The 17,496-nt window shown below is 36.3% G+C and overlaps 1 protein-coding gene across 1 annotated transcript in view; it reads right to left on the reverse strand.

Moving 5' to 3' along the window:
* Positions 1–17,496, reverse strand: part of Sema3d (semaphorin 3D) — a 189,157-nt gene that overhangs the window by 92,766 nt on the left and 78,895 nt on the right. The window contains exon 3 of the mRNA NM_001104633.1: positions 12,945–13,105. Within this exon, the coding sequence (NP_001098103.1) occupies positions 12,945–13,105 (161 nt within the window). The remainder of the gene's footprint in view (positions 1–12,944; positions 13,106–17,496) is intronic.

The raw sequence follows: 17,496 nt of genomic DNA on the forward strand, positions 1-17,496 counted from the left end.
TGGTTGTATTTCTGACTCTTTTGCCTGTTCTGATGACTCTTTTCCTCCTACTGGGTTGCCTCCAGCCTTGATATGACAGCTTTCACCTTGTCTTACTCTATGTTGTTTCATCCTGTCTGGCTTTTGTCTCTTAGAAAGCTGCTCTTTTCTGAAGAGAAAACAGAGGGGAAGTAGATCTATAGGAGAAGAGAATGAGGGGGATCTAGGAGGATTGGAGAGAGGAGAAACTGGTTGGAATATTAAAAGAAAAAAATCCTACTAATCATGATCATGGACCATATTTACATGTTCTGGAATCTTCCATTTCTTTCTTCCACATTGTAAAGTTTTTTATAATAAAAGTCTTCCAGTTGCTTGGTTAATGTTACCTCAAGATATTTTATATTCTTGAGGGTATTGTGAAGGTGTTGTTTACTTGATTCTTTTTTACTCTGTCATTTGTAAGTAGGAAAGCTATTGGGTTTTGTGAGTTAATATTGTATCCAGGAACATCAATGAAAATGCTTCTCAGCTGTAGGAGTTTCCCAGTGGAATACTTATGGTCACTTACGCATATTATCAGTCATATATAAATAAATATACTTTAATTTCTTTCCAAATTCTTTTTGAAATCATAAAAATTTAAAACAGTAGTTTTAGTTTTGACTTTTTGAGCTTTTTTCTTCATTTTGTACAAATGTAATCAAGAAACTTACAAATAAAATATTATAAGGTCCCTTTAATTATTGTTTCATTCATAAATTAGGAGATTAATTAGTATTCTTTATTTACAACTCATATAATTCATTTACAGGCATCATTTATTAAGGTGAAAATGTCACTCAATTTATTTTTAAGTAGTTAATGTTTGGGAAATTATGGAAACATTAAAGTAGTGATAAGTCCTTATGACAACATCCGAAGGAAGTCCTAATTATATCTGCTCCTTGTTTAATCTTTCAAAGGCAGTTTAATTGACTCAAGTTAGCAAGCACAAGGTTTGTCAATGCCCTTTGGCCTACTTTAGAGATGCCAAAAGACTGAAGAGGACACCAAAGAGGAAGCTGCGATGTGTTCATAAAACCTAATTAGAGACAAAAATCCAGAACCTCAGAGACACCAGATATCTCTATCAAAGGTCAGGAGGCAACTTTTTCTTCCTCAATTATTTTCTTCTATAATAAGAAGCACTGGGAGTCTCACCCATTTAGCCTTTATGATACCTGCAGCATCCAGAAGAGAGGAAGAATAGAGTAGTTCACCAGAAATATATATTGAAAGGAGAGGTACACTAGTAAATTAAAATAAATTACAAAAATATACTAATGGCTTGATATTGTTCCATTTATGACCCAATCACTCTTTTCCATACATCTTTAAGAAACTGGAAAGAGTACTGTTTGTATCTTTCATTTCCTTCCTTTTAGTTTCTAAAATTTTAATACTCTTCACTAAAACCTTTTTCATTAAGATTATTTCAATTAATATATCAATTAATATTTTTTAATAATCTTTATTTTAAAAATCCTTTAAATAAATAAAAACCATCATACATCGAAGTGAACCAGATTCAACTTTCTTTCAACTGGTAAGCAATGAGAACAGCCCTTGAGAACGGAAGCTGTTTACCTTCATATTAGATCTGACATTTTCAGTAGTGAATATACTTTAAGCACCTGTCTGTCACTAAAATCAAAATATCAATGACTTTGGAGCAGGAAATGTCATGAGTGAATGTGCATTTGTGACATGATTAGTGTCCAAGGACTGTAAAGTGTCAGACCTACAGAACGACAAGGCCTTTCCTTGATCAGATTTCTAATTTGGACATTGCATGCAGAAAATACCATCCACAGCTTCATCCTCACATAAGCCTGAGACTGCTCCATCCACAGAGACAACCAATGAGATTAGCTACCCTGCTAGATTGTTCAGTTGTATATAGTAAATGGACTGAGTTACCAGGCTGCTGCTGTATCTCTGTCAGAACACACAGCCCACCCAGCCCCCAGTTTGTATGTAGGCACGTCTATAGATTCCTTAGTTCCCGTCATCCTAGTCAGTTCAATCCAAAGGCTGTGAGTCTATTACTTGCATTCAATCCTTGATCATCCCTTTATCCTAAGCCTTTCTTGTTCACTTTCTTCGAGCCATACTATGATACTCCAATACCTTCTTAGGTATGTGACTTACTGGAGTTTGGTAACTAGTGATGACCAGTGCAATGGGCATCGCTTTTCCCTACCCTCCTTGTGACCGGCAGTGTACACGTAACTGAGAAGTCAAAAAAAATTTTTTTGGAAGGTTCCCTTAGACTTGAGAGCTCAAGCATTTTGGCCAAAGATTTGGCAGGAGCCTGAGTAGTCTGTCACCAGCCTGACAGTCCATTACAGCGACCAGATGGAACCTTCACTGAACTGAGCAGCCAGTATGTTCATGAACAGGGCAATTGTGTTGCAGCTCTGATTACAGGACAGCATGTGCACAGTAGGCAACGGAGAAAGATTAAACAGCATGAAACTGAGTAGGGTGCCTCATATAAAAACTTCATTTATTACGGTATCTGCTTGGTTCCAAGCATTTAAATTCTCCTGATTTTATGTACTAATTGTTTTTTTAAATGCATTTTTGTTTTATCAGTAGAAACCTTACATGAAGAAAATATTTACTCCAATTCTCTTCTCTATAAACAAGAGCTTCACAGAATGAAGCATTGTGTGCAGTTTTGCCTGGCCACAGAGTTAATAGGATTTCAGTCAGAGGCCATTATTTATAAAGGGATTTTTGATTGCACTCAGCATAAAACAAATGGGGCAGTTCACATCTAGAATTTAGTTGTAGACTTCCCACGGAAAGGGAAATTACAAAGGCCTTTCCATGTTAGCAAAGAAGAGTACGTAAGCACTCCAGCAATGTACTGGATTGACAGTTGTAGACTCAGTTATTTCATATGTGCTAAAATAGATTAGATATAGTTTGATGAGCTTCAAATACATTAAGTGCGCTTGTAATCACTCTGTTTTGATAGTGCAAACTAGAAAAAAGTTACATTGTTATTGGGATATGGACATGAAATTCCTTGCATTGATAACTTTGAATCATTTTATAGTCTAATTAATATGCTAGATTTTCTTAGTGTTTAGAGGTTTTGCCTTAATTAATTTATATTTAACTTTAATCCATTTATTCCTTCTGAAGGATTCTGGTTTTCTTTGTTTGTTGTTCACTAGCCATAAAGATAGGGTTCTTAAATAATTTCCATGCTTTATGCAAAGTAAATCATCTCAGGTTGCTTAGTGAAAAGAAGTTCTGTTAGGAAGGGTTAACATTTTTATGTTGTTTTGATGCATTGTCATCAAAATAACAGAAAAGCTTGTTTTAAAATCTAGAACATATTTATTATTTTTTCACATCAAATAATTTTAGTCACAAAGGGGAAAAAGTAATTTTATCTAAAAAATAAGTTTAAGAGCTCTACAAAGAAAAATTAAGCGCTATACTAAGAGTTTGTCTTTAATCCTGTAAGTGAAGATTTAAGCCTTTAAGTCTTCTTTTTTTGGGGGGGGGCATTCAGTTACCAAGATTCTCCCTTTTACTTAAAAAGGTGTGTGTGTGTGTGTGTGTGTGTGTGTGTGTGTGTGTGTGTGTGTGTGTGACTATTTAGTTGAAGCTGATCTGGTTCACCCAGAATCCTGATCCTGATTCCACTTCCACTTCCCAACTTTCCTAGTGATAGAATTTTAACCTGCTGAAAAACAACTTCCTCTTCTTCTTCTCCTCCTCCTCCTCCTCCTCCTCCTCCTCCTCCTCCTCCTCCTCCTCCTCCTCCTCCTTCTCCTCCTCCTCCTCCTCCTCCTCCTCCTTCTCCCCCTCATCCTCTTCCTTGTCCTCTCCTCCTCTTCCTCCTCCTCTTCCTTTTTCTTTTCTTCTCCTTTTTGTTGTTTTTTTTTAAATTTATACATTATCTTAGCTAAAAGGGCCAAGGGATAATTGGTTCTTAGATTACTACTGCATTCATTCACTGAAAATTTTACATAGGTTTAATTTTAAAACCTTGGTTTCAAGAGAAAAGAAATTAAATGAACTGGATAAAGGGACAAAGATGATTAGGCATTATTTCAAAATAAAAGCAACCTGTAGTTTAATTCTGGAGATTGTTTAAAATGGTTCAATGAATGTAGTATTTTCTTTTTAGAGAAAAATTTCAATTATAGTTTTGTTGTAATAAAACAAAAATAATACTGAGAAACAAGATACAATACAAAAATGTGTTTGGTGGATTTTATTAATATCTCAGAGGGCAATAGCAAGGCTATTCGTATTTTCTTACCCACAAGGTTCCAATGGGTACACTTTATGAATGATGGGAAGTAACTCTTCCATGACAGTTTTGGAGTTAGAGCAGCATTCTTTTGAGATTTTTATTTATGGGTTAGATGATATAATTACATGATCAAAGGAAAATTTAACTGAGGCAAAATTTGAAGTGAAGTGTATCTCAAAGATGCAAAAATCTTCAAGTTTGATAAGAGAAATACATTTAGATTATTATTCCTTCCATGTCCAACAATAACATATATGGAAATTGGAGATCCGGTTTTGCTGTTTCCCCTGGAGAAATTTGCTTTTGTCTGAGCAAACTCACTTCTGCTGCTACAAGGACCCCTTGAGAGCTTGTTCGAGTAACGGCCTTGGGGATCATCCAAAAATTCTTGTTTTCCAGCTTTCCTGTGAGTTAATGTCAAAAGCAAGAGGACAGTAAAGAACAAAACAATCAGCAGACATGCTTGATGGCTAAGCTGGTGTTATCCTACACATCCAGAGTGTGCTCAGACATATGATGGCCCTGTGGGGTCAACCAGAGTCATACTATAAGGCTTCCCATGGGATAGAGAGAAGCCATGATCTAGCGAGTAATGAGGCAGGGAGCTTACAGATCTTCACTTCTAGTACCTTCCCACGTTTTCCTTTTCTCTATCTTTTTCCAATAACTGAAGCATACTTGCCCCAAAACTCTGGACTTTATCACTCATTCTCAACAAGTACTAACCTGAGTCAAATTCCCATACAGCTATTTGTCAATCTCCACTTCTGACCATATAGTCCTTTTGGGGCCCTAGTTGAAGAGGTGTTAACTTTTTTCTCTCTGTTTTTCATCTGCTTCTGGAAGCTGCTGAGATGTACCACTTGACTACCCTGTTGTTTTTTTCTTAAAGTCAAATAAAACTGGCCTCCATCTTAGCAGAAAGAGGGAAAGTGATATTCCTTCTCATAGTAATGTTGTATGTCCCATATAATATAGGAGATGACATTCTCTTCCCTGAGAGGGATGCACACTGTAAGTCTAGGTTGGATATATGGTTCAGCTGAACATATTGCTCCTTCAGAGGAATCCATTTGAATTCCCAGTACCTGTGTCCACCAATCCACAATTGTCCCTAAGTCCAGTTCCAGGGGATCTGACTCTTCTGACCTATTTAGTACCTGGATTCACAGGCACATGACCTCAAAGACACAGACAGACAGAGAGACAGACAGACAGACAGACACATACACTTTAAAATAAAGAATAAATAAGTCTTGTACATGGGGACTGACAATGAGGTGATCTTAGGTCTAGTTCAAGAAAACCAACTCAAGACTCTAAAAGTGAAGTCTTGCTGTAATAAAATCCATCTCATAGGGAAACTTCATACTTCAGTGAAACAATGCAGTCATTCTCATGCAGAAATAACTTCATGAACAGGAAATACCCAACTCTCATAATCTAAACAAAGGTACCTAAGAAGGAAAGTCAGCTTTAAGTTTCTGACAAGGCCATAAGACAAGAAGTGGCATCTAGAGTAGTGTCAATAAAATAGACACTTCTTTGACACTTACCTACATCTAGACTAAGACTCATTTGACACCTTTAGGCTTGAACTGCTTCCAAAATAAGTAATATCTTAGATATAAACAATCCCCAAAGTTCTTTATAGATGTCTGATCAAGTTACACAACTAAACAGAGTAATTTAGATATTTCGGTTTACTGTCAGACATGATGACATAAAAACAATGGGAATGAAGGAAAGGAATTAGATGTGTATTTTTACAGCTGAAGTTTATACACAGTGAGTTCCAGCTTCTGTATGAATCATTGCTACTACAAGTTCAATTTGACTGAGGAAAACAGGGCTCATTTGCAAGATCACAGATAATACACTTTAGAATCATTTGTTTAGAAACCACAGTTCTTTAAGTTCTATTTAAAAATGTCAATAGTCATTATTGGCATGTCTATGTGGAACATGTTCTTACTGCATCTTTTAGAAAAGAGTAGTAAATTGACTGTGTGTGGTTGACAAGCTGTCCCAAATACATCTGACGTTCTTACATGTACTTCCTTCTGACTGCAGAGATGGGGTAGGCTTAACATCTTGAGAAGGAAATCTCTTATATTACTCCTCTATAAAAAGTTTATTAATGAAAGAGAGAAGGTGTTTTGCTGTTTTATTTCTAAAACATGTTTTCCTTATCCTAACTGAATAAAAGAAAATAGTACTTATCAAGATTCAATTTCAAATGTGATCCACTTACAATTAAACAATTTCCATTATTTCAAAAATCTCTCATCTACATTTAATTAGTTCAAATCCAAGCATGACAGGGTTCATCCTGTTCTCTGTATTTATCATGTGATATGTGATCTGTCTCTTCATTTTAGATATTCAAATATTTTTGACTTGTTCTATAACTTCTATATCTTGCATCCTTAACCAGAAATAATGAAGTTGGTGTTCACATAAGCATTTATATGAAACCTAAATTTCATATTCTACTGCAGCATTCTTCATGCTAAGACTTTAAGCTCAATGAGTTTAAGAAATGAAAAAATGTCCTATTTAATATATAATAGAAAATGTACTATTTATGTTTTTTTAATTTTTTATTAGATATATTTCTTTACTTACATTTCAAACGTTATTCCCCTTCCTGGTTTCCTGTCCATAAACCTCAATTCCCTCTCCTCCCCCTCCTCCATACAGGTATTCCCTTATATATCCCCCTTATCGCTTCCCCCATATTCCCCTGAATTGGGGTTCAACCTTGACAGTACCAAGGGCTTCCCCTTCCCCTGGTGACCCAACAAGGTTATTCTCTGCTACGTATGTAGTTGGAACCCTGGGTCAGTCCATGTATAGTCTTTCGGTAGTGGTTTAGTCCCTAGAAGTTCTGGTTGGTTGGCATTGCTGTTTTTATGGGGTTGCAAGCACCTTCAACTCTTTCAATACTTCCTCAAATTCCCCCCAAGGGGGTCCTATTCTCAGTTCAGTAGTTTGCTGCTAGCATTGACCTCTGTATTGGACATGCTCTGGATGTGTCTCTCAGGAGAGATCTATATCTGTTCCCTTTCAGCATGCATCTTCTAGCTTCATCAATCTTATCTAGTTTTGTGGTCAGGCTCTGAATGGTCATTCCTTGAGTCGCTGCTCTAAACTTTGCTTCCATATCTACTCCTATGGATATTTTACCCCCTTTTAAGAAGGAGTGGTAGTATCTGTGTTTTGGTCATCCTTCTTCTTGAACTTCCTGTGGTCTATGGGTTGCATCTTGGGTAACTCGAGCTTTTTAGCTAATATCCACTTATCAATGAGTGCATACCAAGTGTGTTTTTCTGTGATTGAGTTACCTCACTCAGGATGATATTTTCTAGTTCATTCCACTTACTTATGAATTTCATTGTGTTTGATAGCTGAGTATACTCCATTGTGTTGATGTACCACATTTTTTAATCCATTCCTCAGTTGAAGGGCATCTGGGTTCTTTCCAGCTTCTGGCTGTTATAAATAAGGCTGCTATGAACATAGTGGAGCATGTGTCTTTGTTGTATGTTGGAGCATCTTTTGGGTATATGCCCAGGAGAGGTATAGCTGGGTCCTCAGGCAGTTCAATGTCCAATTTTCTGAGGAACCTCCAGACTGATTTCCAGAATGGTTGTACCAGTTTGCAACCCCACCAACAATGGAGGAGTGTTTCTCTTTCTCCACATCCTCGACAGCATCTTCTGTCACCTGAGTTTTTTGATCTTAGCCATTCTGACTGGTGTGAGGTGGAATCTCAGGGGTGTTTTGATTTGCATTTCCCTTATGACTAAGGATGTTGAACATTTCTTAGGTGCTTTTTGGCCTTTCGATATTCCTCCGCTGAGAATGTTTTGTTTAGCTCTGTACCCCATTTTTAATAGGTTGTTTGGCTCTCTGGAGTCTAACTTCTTGAGTTCTTTGTATATTTTGGATATTAGCCCTCCATCAGATGTAGAATTGGTAAAGATCTTTTCACAATCTGTTGGTTGCCATTTTGTCCTAATGACAGTGTCTTTTGCTTTACAAAAGCTTGTGGTTTTATGAGATCCCATTTGTCGATTCTTGATCTTAGAGCATGAGCCATTGGTGTTTGGTTCAGGAAATTTTCCCCATTGCCTATGTCTTCGAGACTCTTTCCCACTTTTTCTTCTATTAGTTTGCGTGTATCTGGTTTGATGTGGAGGTCCTTGATCCCCTTGGATTTAAGCTTTTTACATGGTGGTAAGAATGGATCATTTTGCAGTCTTCTATATGCTGACTTCCAGTTGACCAAGCACCACTTGTTGAAAATGCTATCTTTCTTCCATTGGATGGTTTTAGCTCCTTTGTCAAAGATCAAGTGACTATAGGTGTGTGGGTTCATTTCTGGTTATTCAATTCTGTTCCACTAATCTACCTGCCTGTCTCTGTACTAATACCATACAGTTTATATGACTAGTGCTCTGTAATACTGCTTGAAGTCAGGGATGGTGATTCCCCCAGAAGTTCTTTTATTGTTGAGGATAGTTTTTGTTATCCTGTTTTTTTTGTTGTTGTTTGTTTGTTTTTGTTTTTTTTGTTATTCCAAATGAATTTGCAAATTCCTTTCTCTATCTCTATAAAGAATTGAGTAGGAATTTTGATGGGGATTGCATTGAATCTGTAGATTGCTTTTGGCAAAATGGCCATCTTTACTATATTAATCCTGTTAATCCATGAGCAAGGAAGATCTTTTTGTCTTCTGAGATCTTCCTCAATTTCTTTCTTTAGAGACTTGAAGTTCTTGTCATGCAGATCTTTCACTTGCTTGGTTAAAGTCACACCAAGATATTTTATATTATTTGTGACAATTGTGAAGGTTGTCATTTCCTTAATTTCTTTCTCTGCCTGTTTATCCTTTGAGGAGAGAAAGGCTACCGATTGGTTTGAGTTAATTTTATATATATCCTGACACTTTGCTGAAGTTGTTTATCAGATTAAGTAGTTCTCTGGTAGAAATTTTAGAGTGGCTTAAGTACAGCATAATCTCATGTGCAAATAGTGATATTTTGATTTCTTCCCTTACAATTTGTATCCTTTTGACCTCCTTTTGCTGTCTGATTGCTCTGGCTAGGACTTAGAGTACTATACTGAATAAGTAGGGAGAGAGTGGGCAGCCTTGTCTAGTCCCTGATTTTAGTGGGATTGCTTCAAATTTCTCTCCATTTAGTCTGATGTTACTGGTTTGGTGTATATTGCTTTTACTATGTTTAGATATGGGCCTTGAATTCCTGATCTTTCCAAGACTTTTATCATGAAGGGATGTTGAATTTTGTCAAATGCTTTCTCAGCATCTAATGAAATGACCATGTGCTTCTTATCTTTGAGTTTGTTTATATAGTGGATTACATTGATGGATTTCCATATAATAAACCATCCCTCCATCCCTGGGATGAAGCCTACTTTATCATGTTGGGTGATCATTTTGACATGTTCTTAGATTCGGTTTGCATGAATTTTATTGAGAATTTTTGCATCAATATTCGTAAGGGAAATTGGTCTGAAGTTCTCTTTTTTTGTTGGGTCTTTGTGTGGTTTCGGTGTAAGAGTAATTGTGGCTTCATAGAAGGAATTTCTGTTTCTATTTTGTGTAATAGTTTGGACAGTATTGGTATGAGGTCTTCTTTTGATAGAATTCTGCACTAAATCCACCTGGTCCTGGGCTCTTTTTGTTTGGGAGACTTTTAATAACTGCTTCTATATTTTTTTATGTGTTATGAGGTTGTTTAAATGGTTTATCTGCTCCTCATTTAACTTTGGAACCTAGTACCTGTATAGAAAATTTTCCATTTCCTCCAGGTTTTCTAGTTTTGTTGAATATAGGCTTTTGTAGTGGGATCTGATTTTTTTTTAGTTTCTTCAGATTCTATTGTTATGTGTCCCTTTTCATTTCTGATTTTGTCAATTTGGATACACTTTCTGTAACCTCTGGTTAGTCTGGCTAAGGGTTCATTTATCTTGCTGATTTTCTCAAAGAACCAACTCCTAGTTTTGTTGATTCTTTGTATAGTCCTTTTCATTTCTACTTGGTTGATTTCAGCTTTGAGTTTGATTTTTCCTGCCTTCTACTCCTCTTGGATTTATTTCTTTTTGTTCTAGAGCTTTAAGGTGTGTTGTCAAGCTGCTGGCATAAGCTCTCTCCTGTTTCTTTTTGCAGGCATTCAGAGCTATGAGTTTTCCTCTTAGTACCGCTTTCATTGTGTCCCGTAGGTTTTGGAATCTTGTATCTTCATTTTCATTAAATTCTAAGAAGTCTTTTATTTCTTTCTTTATTTCTTCCTTGACCAAGTTGTCACTGAGTAAAGCATTGTTCAACTTCCATGTATATGTGGGCTTTCTCTCATTAATGTTATTATTGAAGACCAGTTTTAGTGTGTGATGATCTGATAGGATGCATGGGATTATTTATTTTTTTTAATTTTAATTCTGATGACCATTGTGAATGGTTTCATGTATGAAAAATAGGAATCTTGGTTAATTGGTGAATGGTTTCATGTATGAAAAATAGGAATCTCAGTTAATTGTTATTTTATATCGCTATTATTAGTGGGATTTATTGAAAGTTTTGCCATAGGCAGTTGTGCCTGCCAGCTGATGTTCTTGCTAGAACTGAATTGTCTCTTTGCTCCTGACATTTGTGGGCTTCCCTCTCCCAGGTGCTGAATTGAAGCACTCACTAATATTTCACAAAGTAACCTTTACCTCAGCGTTGGAGTCTGGGGTAACCTAATTCTGTGTCCTTTCCTTGTAATGGAGTCACTTTTGGGTGGTTCTAATTATCTATTTTGATCTGTTGTCGAAGTAAGGCAAGGCAAAACTCCACGTGCATTATCTGTTTCAAAACCTTTCCCGAAGGAGTACACAGGCTTTCCCCTTACTGAAGGATCAATGTGGGGGAAATCCTGATTCTACTATAAAACCCCATATCCTTGACACATTTGCACCTGCACAGAATTTTATTTTCCATAGAGATAATCCTTTCCCCACCAAACTAAACCAAACCAAACCAAACCAACTAACCAAACAAACAAAAACAAAAACAAAAACAAAATTCCCCAAACAATGAAAAAAAAGTAAGGGTATGTAGGTTTTCTTTTTTTTTAATGTCTGGACATTTTTTAAAAAGGGAAACAGTTCATAGCGTGTATTTCCTCAGTAGTAGAAATGTTCCAAAAAGCCTGTCTGTACCTGCATGATTCACCATACTAGACTCAAAAGATAGCATGACCAACAGTAGTGATAACTCAAAGGAATCATTAGGGACTTATTTCCTAGTTCATCTTGTATATAACCCTGATGCATTTTCTGTTCCTACTATGCCTGTGTGTGTGAAAGACAATGGCTACTGTGAGCAGGCACAACCTTAGGAGTATATGAGTTCGACATGCAAGTCGTATGCTAAATTACGCTTACTCCAACTGAGTACTATGCACAGAAATGTTTTAATTTCCCTGGGGGAAATATTAACATCCAGACACTCATAACTCAATTGTGTGTTGTAGCTGCTTTAACTTTAAAACACAAAGGATGCCCTTTAGACCTCCAAGTCCCAACATGTGTGGTTTCGTTCATGGAGTAGTCTGGATCCTTGCCGGAGGGCACTGAGCCAATGCAAACCATAGGTCTAAACACTGCTGAAGTACTATATCTCAACACTTACTGGCTACTGTGAAGTACCTTTTAGCACTGGAGTGATTTATATAATTTGAAAGGGTGGATACCTACATAGACACTAATCGTTTCTAGTCCATGTGTGACTTTCTTGTGAATCACACATTTTATAGAGGTATAAAGAAATTTCAGTTATGTGGAAAACCTCTAATTACATAAAGTATTCAAATAATCAGTACAAGAATGTAATAAGCGAAATCGATATTTTATAAACATTTACTTTACTAAATATTAGCATAGTTTGAACATGGAATATCACCAAAAAATGTCTGCTTAAAATAGTCGCACAAGGAACTTGTGCTATCAGAACTTATTTTAAGCAATGATCTAATTCACTCAGTTCAGATAAATGAACCTTTTCTTCCAAACCCTGAAGGCAAAGAAGAGAGCAAGAACAGATTCCCTTAAAAGCATGAATTACTTATTGTTATTATACTAAACCAAGACTTATTTGGGAAAATGCACTGTAAGCCAGATAGTATAAAAGCAAGACTGCAGAATTAAAACATTTTCTTTAGCCTCATTTGTAGAAAGTGTCATGTTCTGCTGAGGTGTTTACTGATAAATGAAATATCACTCAATATCATCTATCTCTTCCAGGAGCATAAATATTTTTAATAAGTTCCTGAATAATTAAAAAATATAACCTTAGGGACAAATAGAATGGAGCCACAGTATCAAACTGGATGGCACACCTTAAATTCTAGTACATAATCAACCGTTTATTAACTACTCTAAATAATATGTAGGCTATACGATGCATGTAACTTTTAAAATGTGGCTTCTACCTTAATAAATTTGTATGAAAAGAATTTAATATAAACTCATCTATATGTCCTCCTGATTGACACTGTGTCAATTAACATAAAGCAGACAAAGGGCACAGAAGAAATTCAGTGAATCCACCAAAGATGTACACAGATAAACTGACCTTCTTAAAGTTCTTGTTCAAGTCTACCAGATTGAGCAGGAAGACATGGTCTTTGGCTCCTAGGAGCAGTATGCCCCTCTCCTCATCCAAAAGAAGAGTCTGGAAATCCAGTCCTTCTGATGAACCCAAAAAGGGAATGCAGGTGTTTGAGAGCAGCAAGTCTATAGAAAAGTCAAAAGAGGGAAGAAAGGGAAAATTCTTAGTATGAAAGGTATTTAGCTGACAGTGGACACAGACTGGTCCATTTTTTGAATGTACCTATACAACATGGGAGCTCCAGCATAGACACATTAGAACAGGCTTATTATGCACGTCTCTAGAAATAGACACTTTACCTTCCATATGTGGTTAACCCCACTCTGTGTATAAAGCACATTTTAAAATTAATACAAAATTAATATAAAATACAGTATGTTACCCCACCAGATCTTAATTTAGAATTTAAACCATTTCCTGTAGTAACATTTAAAAACCGATGAACTTAATTGGAAGAACAAAGTATAAAACTGACATAAATGCCATGGTATTTCTTCCTCTTATGCTTGGTAAATTTTTTTTTATTTACTGTGCAAAAACAATGGTGTTATTATGGCATTTTCAATCATAATTATTATTACAGTGTAGGATGACGTCATTATGCAGCAAGGCGGGTCCAGGATAAGGTAAAGCCTATCATTGGATGAGAAGGAAGGGTGGGGGGGGAAGTCTAGGAAGGAGAGAGGAGGAAGAGGAAGAGGAGGAGTGGGGGAAGGAGAGAGGAGGAAGAGGATGAGGATGATTCTGACCCAGGTGGTCTAGGTTAATTTATCTTGTCTAGGTGGGCAGTTTCTATCGTTATTAATTAGCAGTGAATTTATTCTGTGGATATATTGTAGATTGGGAAATTAACATATAAATCTAATTATTAAGCTATAAGTTTCTAGAGCTTTGATTTTACCAGACAACAGGGGAGTCTGAGTAAAGTTCCCAGCTGGCAGAGAGACAGCCGGTCTCAGTTCTCGAAGCCATGCTAGGCTATAGAATGCCTGGGTTAGTGGGGCATGGTGCTATGTTAGAACAGCCCCAGAACACGATTGTGCATATCAGGAGTGGTAACAATCTGCCAAGGGGACGCCGTGTACAAGTGACTGGCAGAGAACCATCCAGAGCACGGGGCTCCTGTGGATTTGCACGGAGTAAGAACTTGTGAAACAGGCTCCGCTGGTTGTTGTTGTTGTTCTTGTTGTTGTAGTAACCGCAACAACACATTGCTTATATTCACTTATTACAGTATCTTGTCTTTCTTCCTAAACTGGTTCTTTTTCACTAAATAATCTATCCTTCTATGCTGCTTCTGTCAAATGTATGTGATATTTGTTTTATGAGTACTCTTTCATTGTCTGCTTATGTTATAATTTATCCATTCACACACAGATGGGCTAAATTTGTCGCCTTCAAGTCCAGGCAGCTACGAATAAAATATACGCGTACAAGGTAGTTTGTGTATATAAACTAATTTTATTTTAAATAAAGCCTAAGATGCATACTTCTTGTGTCACATATTTAGTTTTGTTAGAAACCGTCAACCATTCTTCCCAAGATGTCTGAATCAATTTACGTTTTTATTAATGATAAATGCATCTTCATTTGGGACTCTTATTTGAATCCCTGTTGTGAGCACTGTATGTGTGCTAGTAGGCATGTCCATGCTAGCAGGCATGGCTATTCCAGTGGGTGTGGCTATTCCAGTGGGTGTGGCTATTCCAGTGGGTGTGGCCATTCTAGTAGGTGTGCAGTGTTTTGTTATCTTAGTTTGTATTTCTCTAATGATACTAATATAGTGTATGAGTTCACATGCTCATTGGGTATTTGCCCTTATTGGTGAGGTTGATATTAATGCCTTTAGTTCTCCATTTTATAAATTATGTTGTGCCTTACTGCTGAGTTTTAGTAGATATTTTTGCAGTTTCAATGATTGCCCCTTTTGAGGCAGGTGGGTTCAAATGTTCACCTTCTTGTCTATATATTTTTTTTTCTATTTTGACTTCTGAAAGTAAAATCTTTTATAAATAAGATTTTATTTGAGGAGTTGGAAAAAATGGCCTCTGTTTAAAGCAACTGTTATATTTGCATGAAGACTGGGGTTAAATTCCTTACCCATGTGGTGGCTCTAGTTCCGAGGAATCAGGTGCTCCCTCTGGTGGCACCAGACACACCTGTGGTGCACAGATATACATGCAGGCAAAATACTCCTAGATGTAAAACAACGTTTTGAAACTAAAACAAATATAAGATTTAACTTTTAGATCTGTTTGTTGTGGGGAAGTTGGTACGTGCTTGTGCATGTAGCTCCTGTAGAGGCCAGATGTATCAGATTCTAACTCTAGAATTAGAATTACAGGCAGTTAGGAGCCACCTGATGTGAATGCTAAGAACTGAACTCACATCCCCTGGAAGAATATAATGAATTCTTCATCACCTCTTTATCCCATTTTGTGATAATGTTTAGGTTGGTGCCTTGTTTGAAAGGTGGTACTCTCAACATCATTTATTTTCATTTTTGAGATTATAGTAAAGTATCTTTTCTCACTTCCTTTTCCTCCTCTAAAACCCTCCAACATACCTTCTCTCTTTTTTCAAACTGCCTCTTTTGTTTTTAAATGTTACATGCATATATATATATATATATATATATACTTACAAGTTTTCATGCATATACATTTCTAAATACATAAATATAACACCGTCGGCCTGTATTTTGATACTGTTACTTGTAGCAGTGTGTTCAAAGCTGATCATTTAGTGTTACATGACAAACTGTTATGCTCCATCCTGGGGAAGACTTATCCGCTCTCAGTATTTCTTAATTGTTAAGAGTTGAGGCTTCCTGGGTTTTCCCCATCTACTTCAGCATGACTTGGCTTCCATGTTCTCCTCATGTTTAGGCAGTAATGTTGATAAAACTTTATAGGTATTCTTTGCAACAGAAACTCATTGTAGAAAACCATAGCCAATTAAAATGAAGAGTTGTGAAGCCCAGTCTCACTAGAAACATCTGTAAAGCTACCTGCACTCCTCTCCCTTAGAGACTGTTATGGACAGATAGCATGGATCAGGGAGTTTGCTGTGCTATCCTGCCTCCTAACAACGCACACTTTCTTTTTATTTCAGATGTAATTTTTCTGTTCACATATATTTCAGTTAAACGTGTAAACCTCAAACTTGGATTAATCCTGAAAAAAATTATAGTCTGAAACCAACCAAAAATAGAAAAAAAAATTGTAAAACTGAAGGTAACCTTAAAATGATTTAGTACAGGGGTTGGGGATCTAGCTCAGTGGTAGAGCGCTTGCCTAGGAAGCGCAAGGCCCTGGGTTCGGTCCCCAGCTCCGGAAAAAAAAATGATTTAGTACAGACTTATAAGCCCACAAATGAAACCTTCTCATCTCCATGAAGTGAAGATATGCATGCTATAGTTACCTTGTATGCTGCCAAACATGACAATTATAATAGATTTCTTAGTTTCACACGTTGAGACCATCTGTAGCCCATGTGTGTTGGGTTTGCAACAACTTTAGACACTTCCTAGGTAAACGAGATCTTTGTAATGTATTTCTTTAACCAAATAGGTCTTTTAGCCAAAGTACCTACAGTAGTATCCTAGACTTGTATAATCCTGGGGTACAGATCAGCAAGATGGTGGTAATAACTAATTTATCACTTTATTAAAGATTGAAAAAAGATGAGAATTTTCAAGTAATTTAACTATTAATACGAGATGGAAAAAAGGAACAATATCCTAGAGATAGAAATATTAATGTTTTTAAATATATGGTAGTCTCACCTGCTGGTAAGATTAAAATTTATTCCCAAAGGTTTAATGACTATAATCAATGAGAGGATACTTTTATTATTATGACTCTTTTCTACTTTCTATTGGTCAATTGTTATTCTGTTCAATTTCTAAGGTACAAATAGAAAATTAAATTGACAATGCCTAAAAATGGAGTAACACAGTTAGAAATCTCGAATGACTGTGGTTATCAAATGAAACTGTTTCAGCAATATTTATAGATGGTATTTTCTGCACACTAGATTGACATTGAAATCTACACTCATTTTTTATTGAGGTAAATATCATTTTTCATATGAGCAGTACAATATTGCAATATAATTTTACAACTCCACATGCCAAAGGCCTACGTTTTTGGCTCATTTCCAGTGAACATTCCATCCTTTTCATAACTAGAACTGAGGAAAGACAAAACAATGGAATCAAGAGAATAGCTAACACAGACATGATTAAAGCCTTTTAAAAGAACACACATCACAGAAACCTCCACTGCGTCAGGCAAATCAGTATCTTCTTTGTGATTTCTCTTAATAAAAGTTGAAATGTGAAAAAAATTAAAGTGTTTGAAGAGACTCCCAGGAGGCTATTCTCAGCTAGCTACTTAAGTATTTTATGAGATAAGAACATTATTACTTCAACTTTTTGTTATTCTGAAAAACTATTCGTTATTCTGAAGCATGAATTTCGATGAAAAGTACAAAATGAAACCTGACCGAGTAC

Source organism: Rattus norvegicus, chromosome 4 (genome assembly GCF_036323735.1).
Source record: "Rattus norvegicus strain BN/NHsdMcwi chromosome 4, GRCr8, whole genome shotgun sequence".
Classification (NCBI taxonomy): Eukaryota; Metazoa; Chordata; class Mammalia; order Rodentia; family Muridae; genus Rattus; species Rattus norvegicus.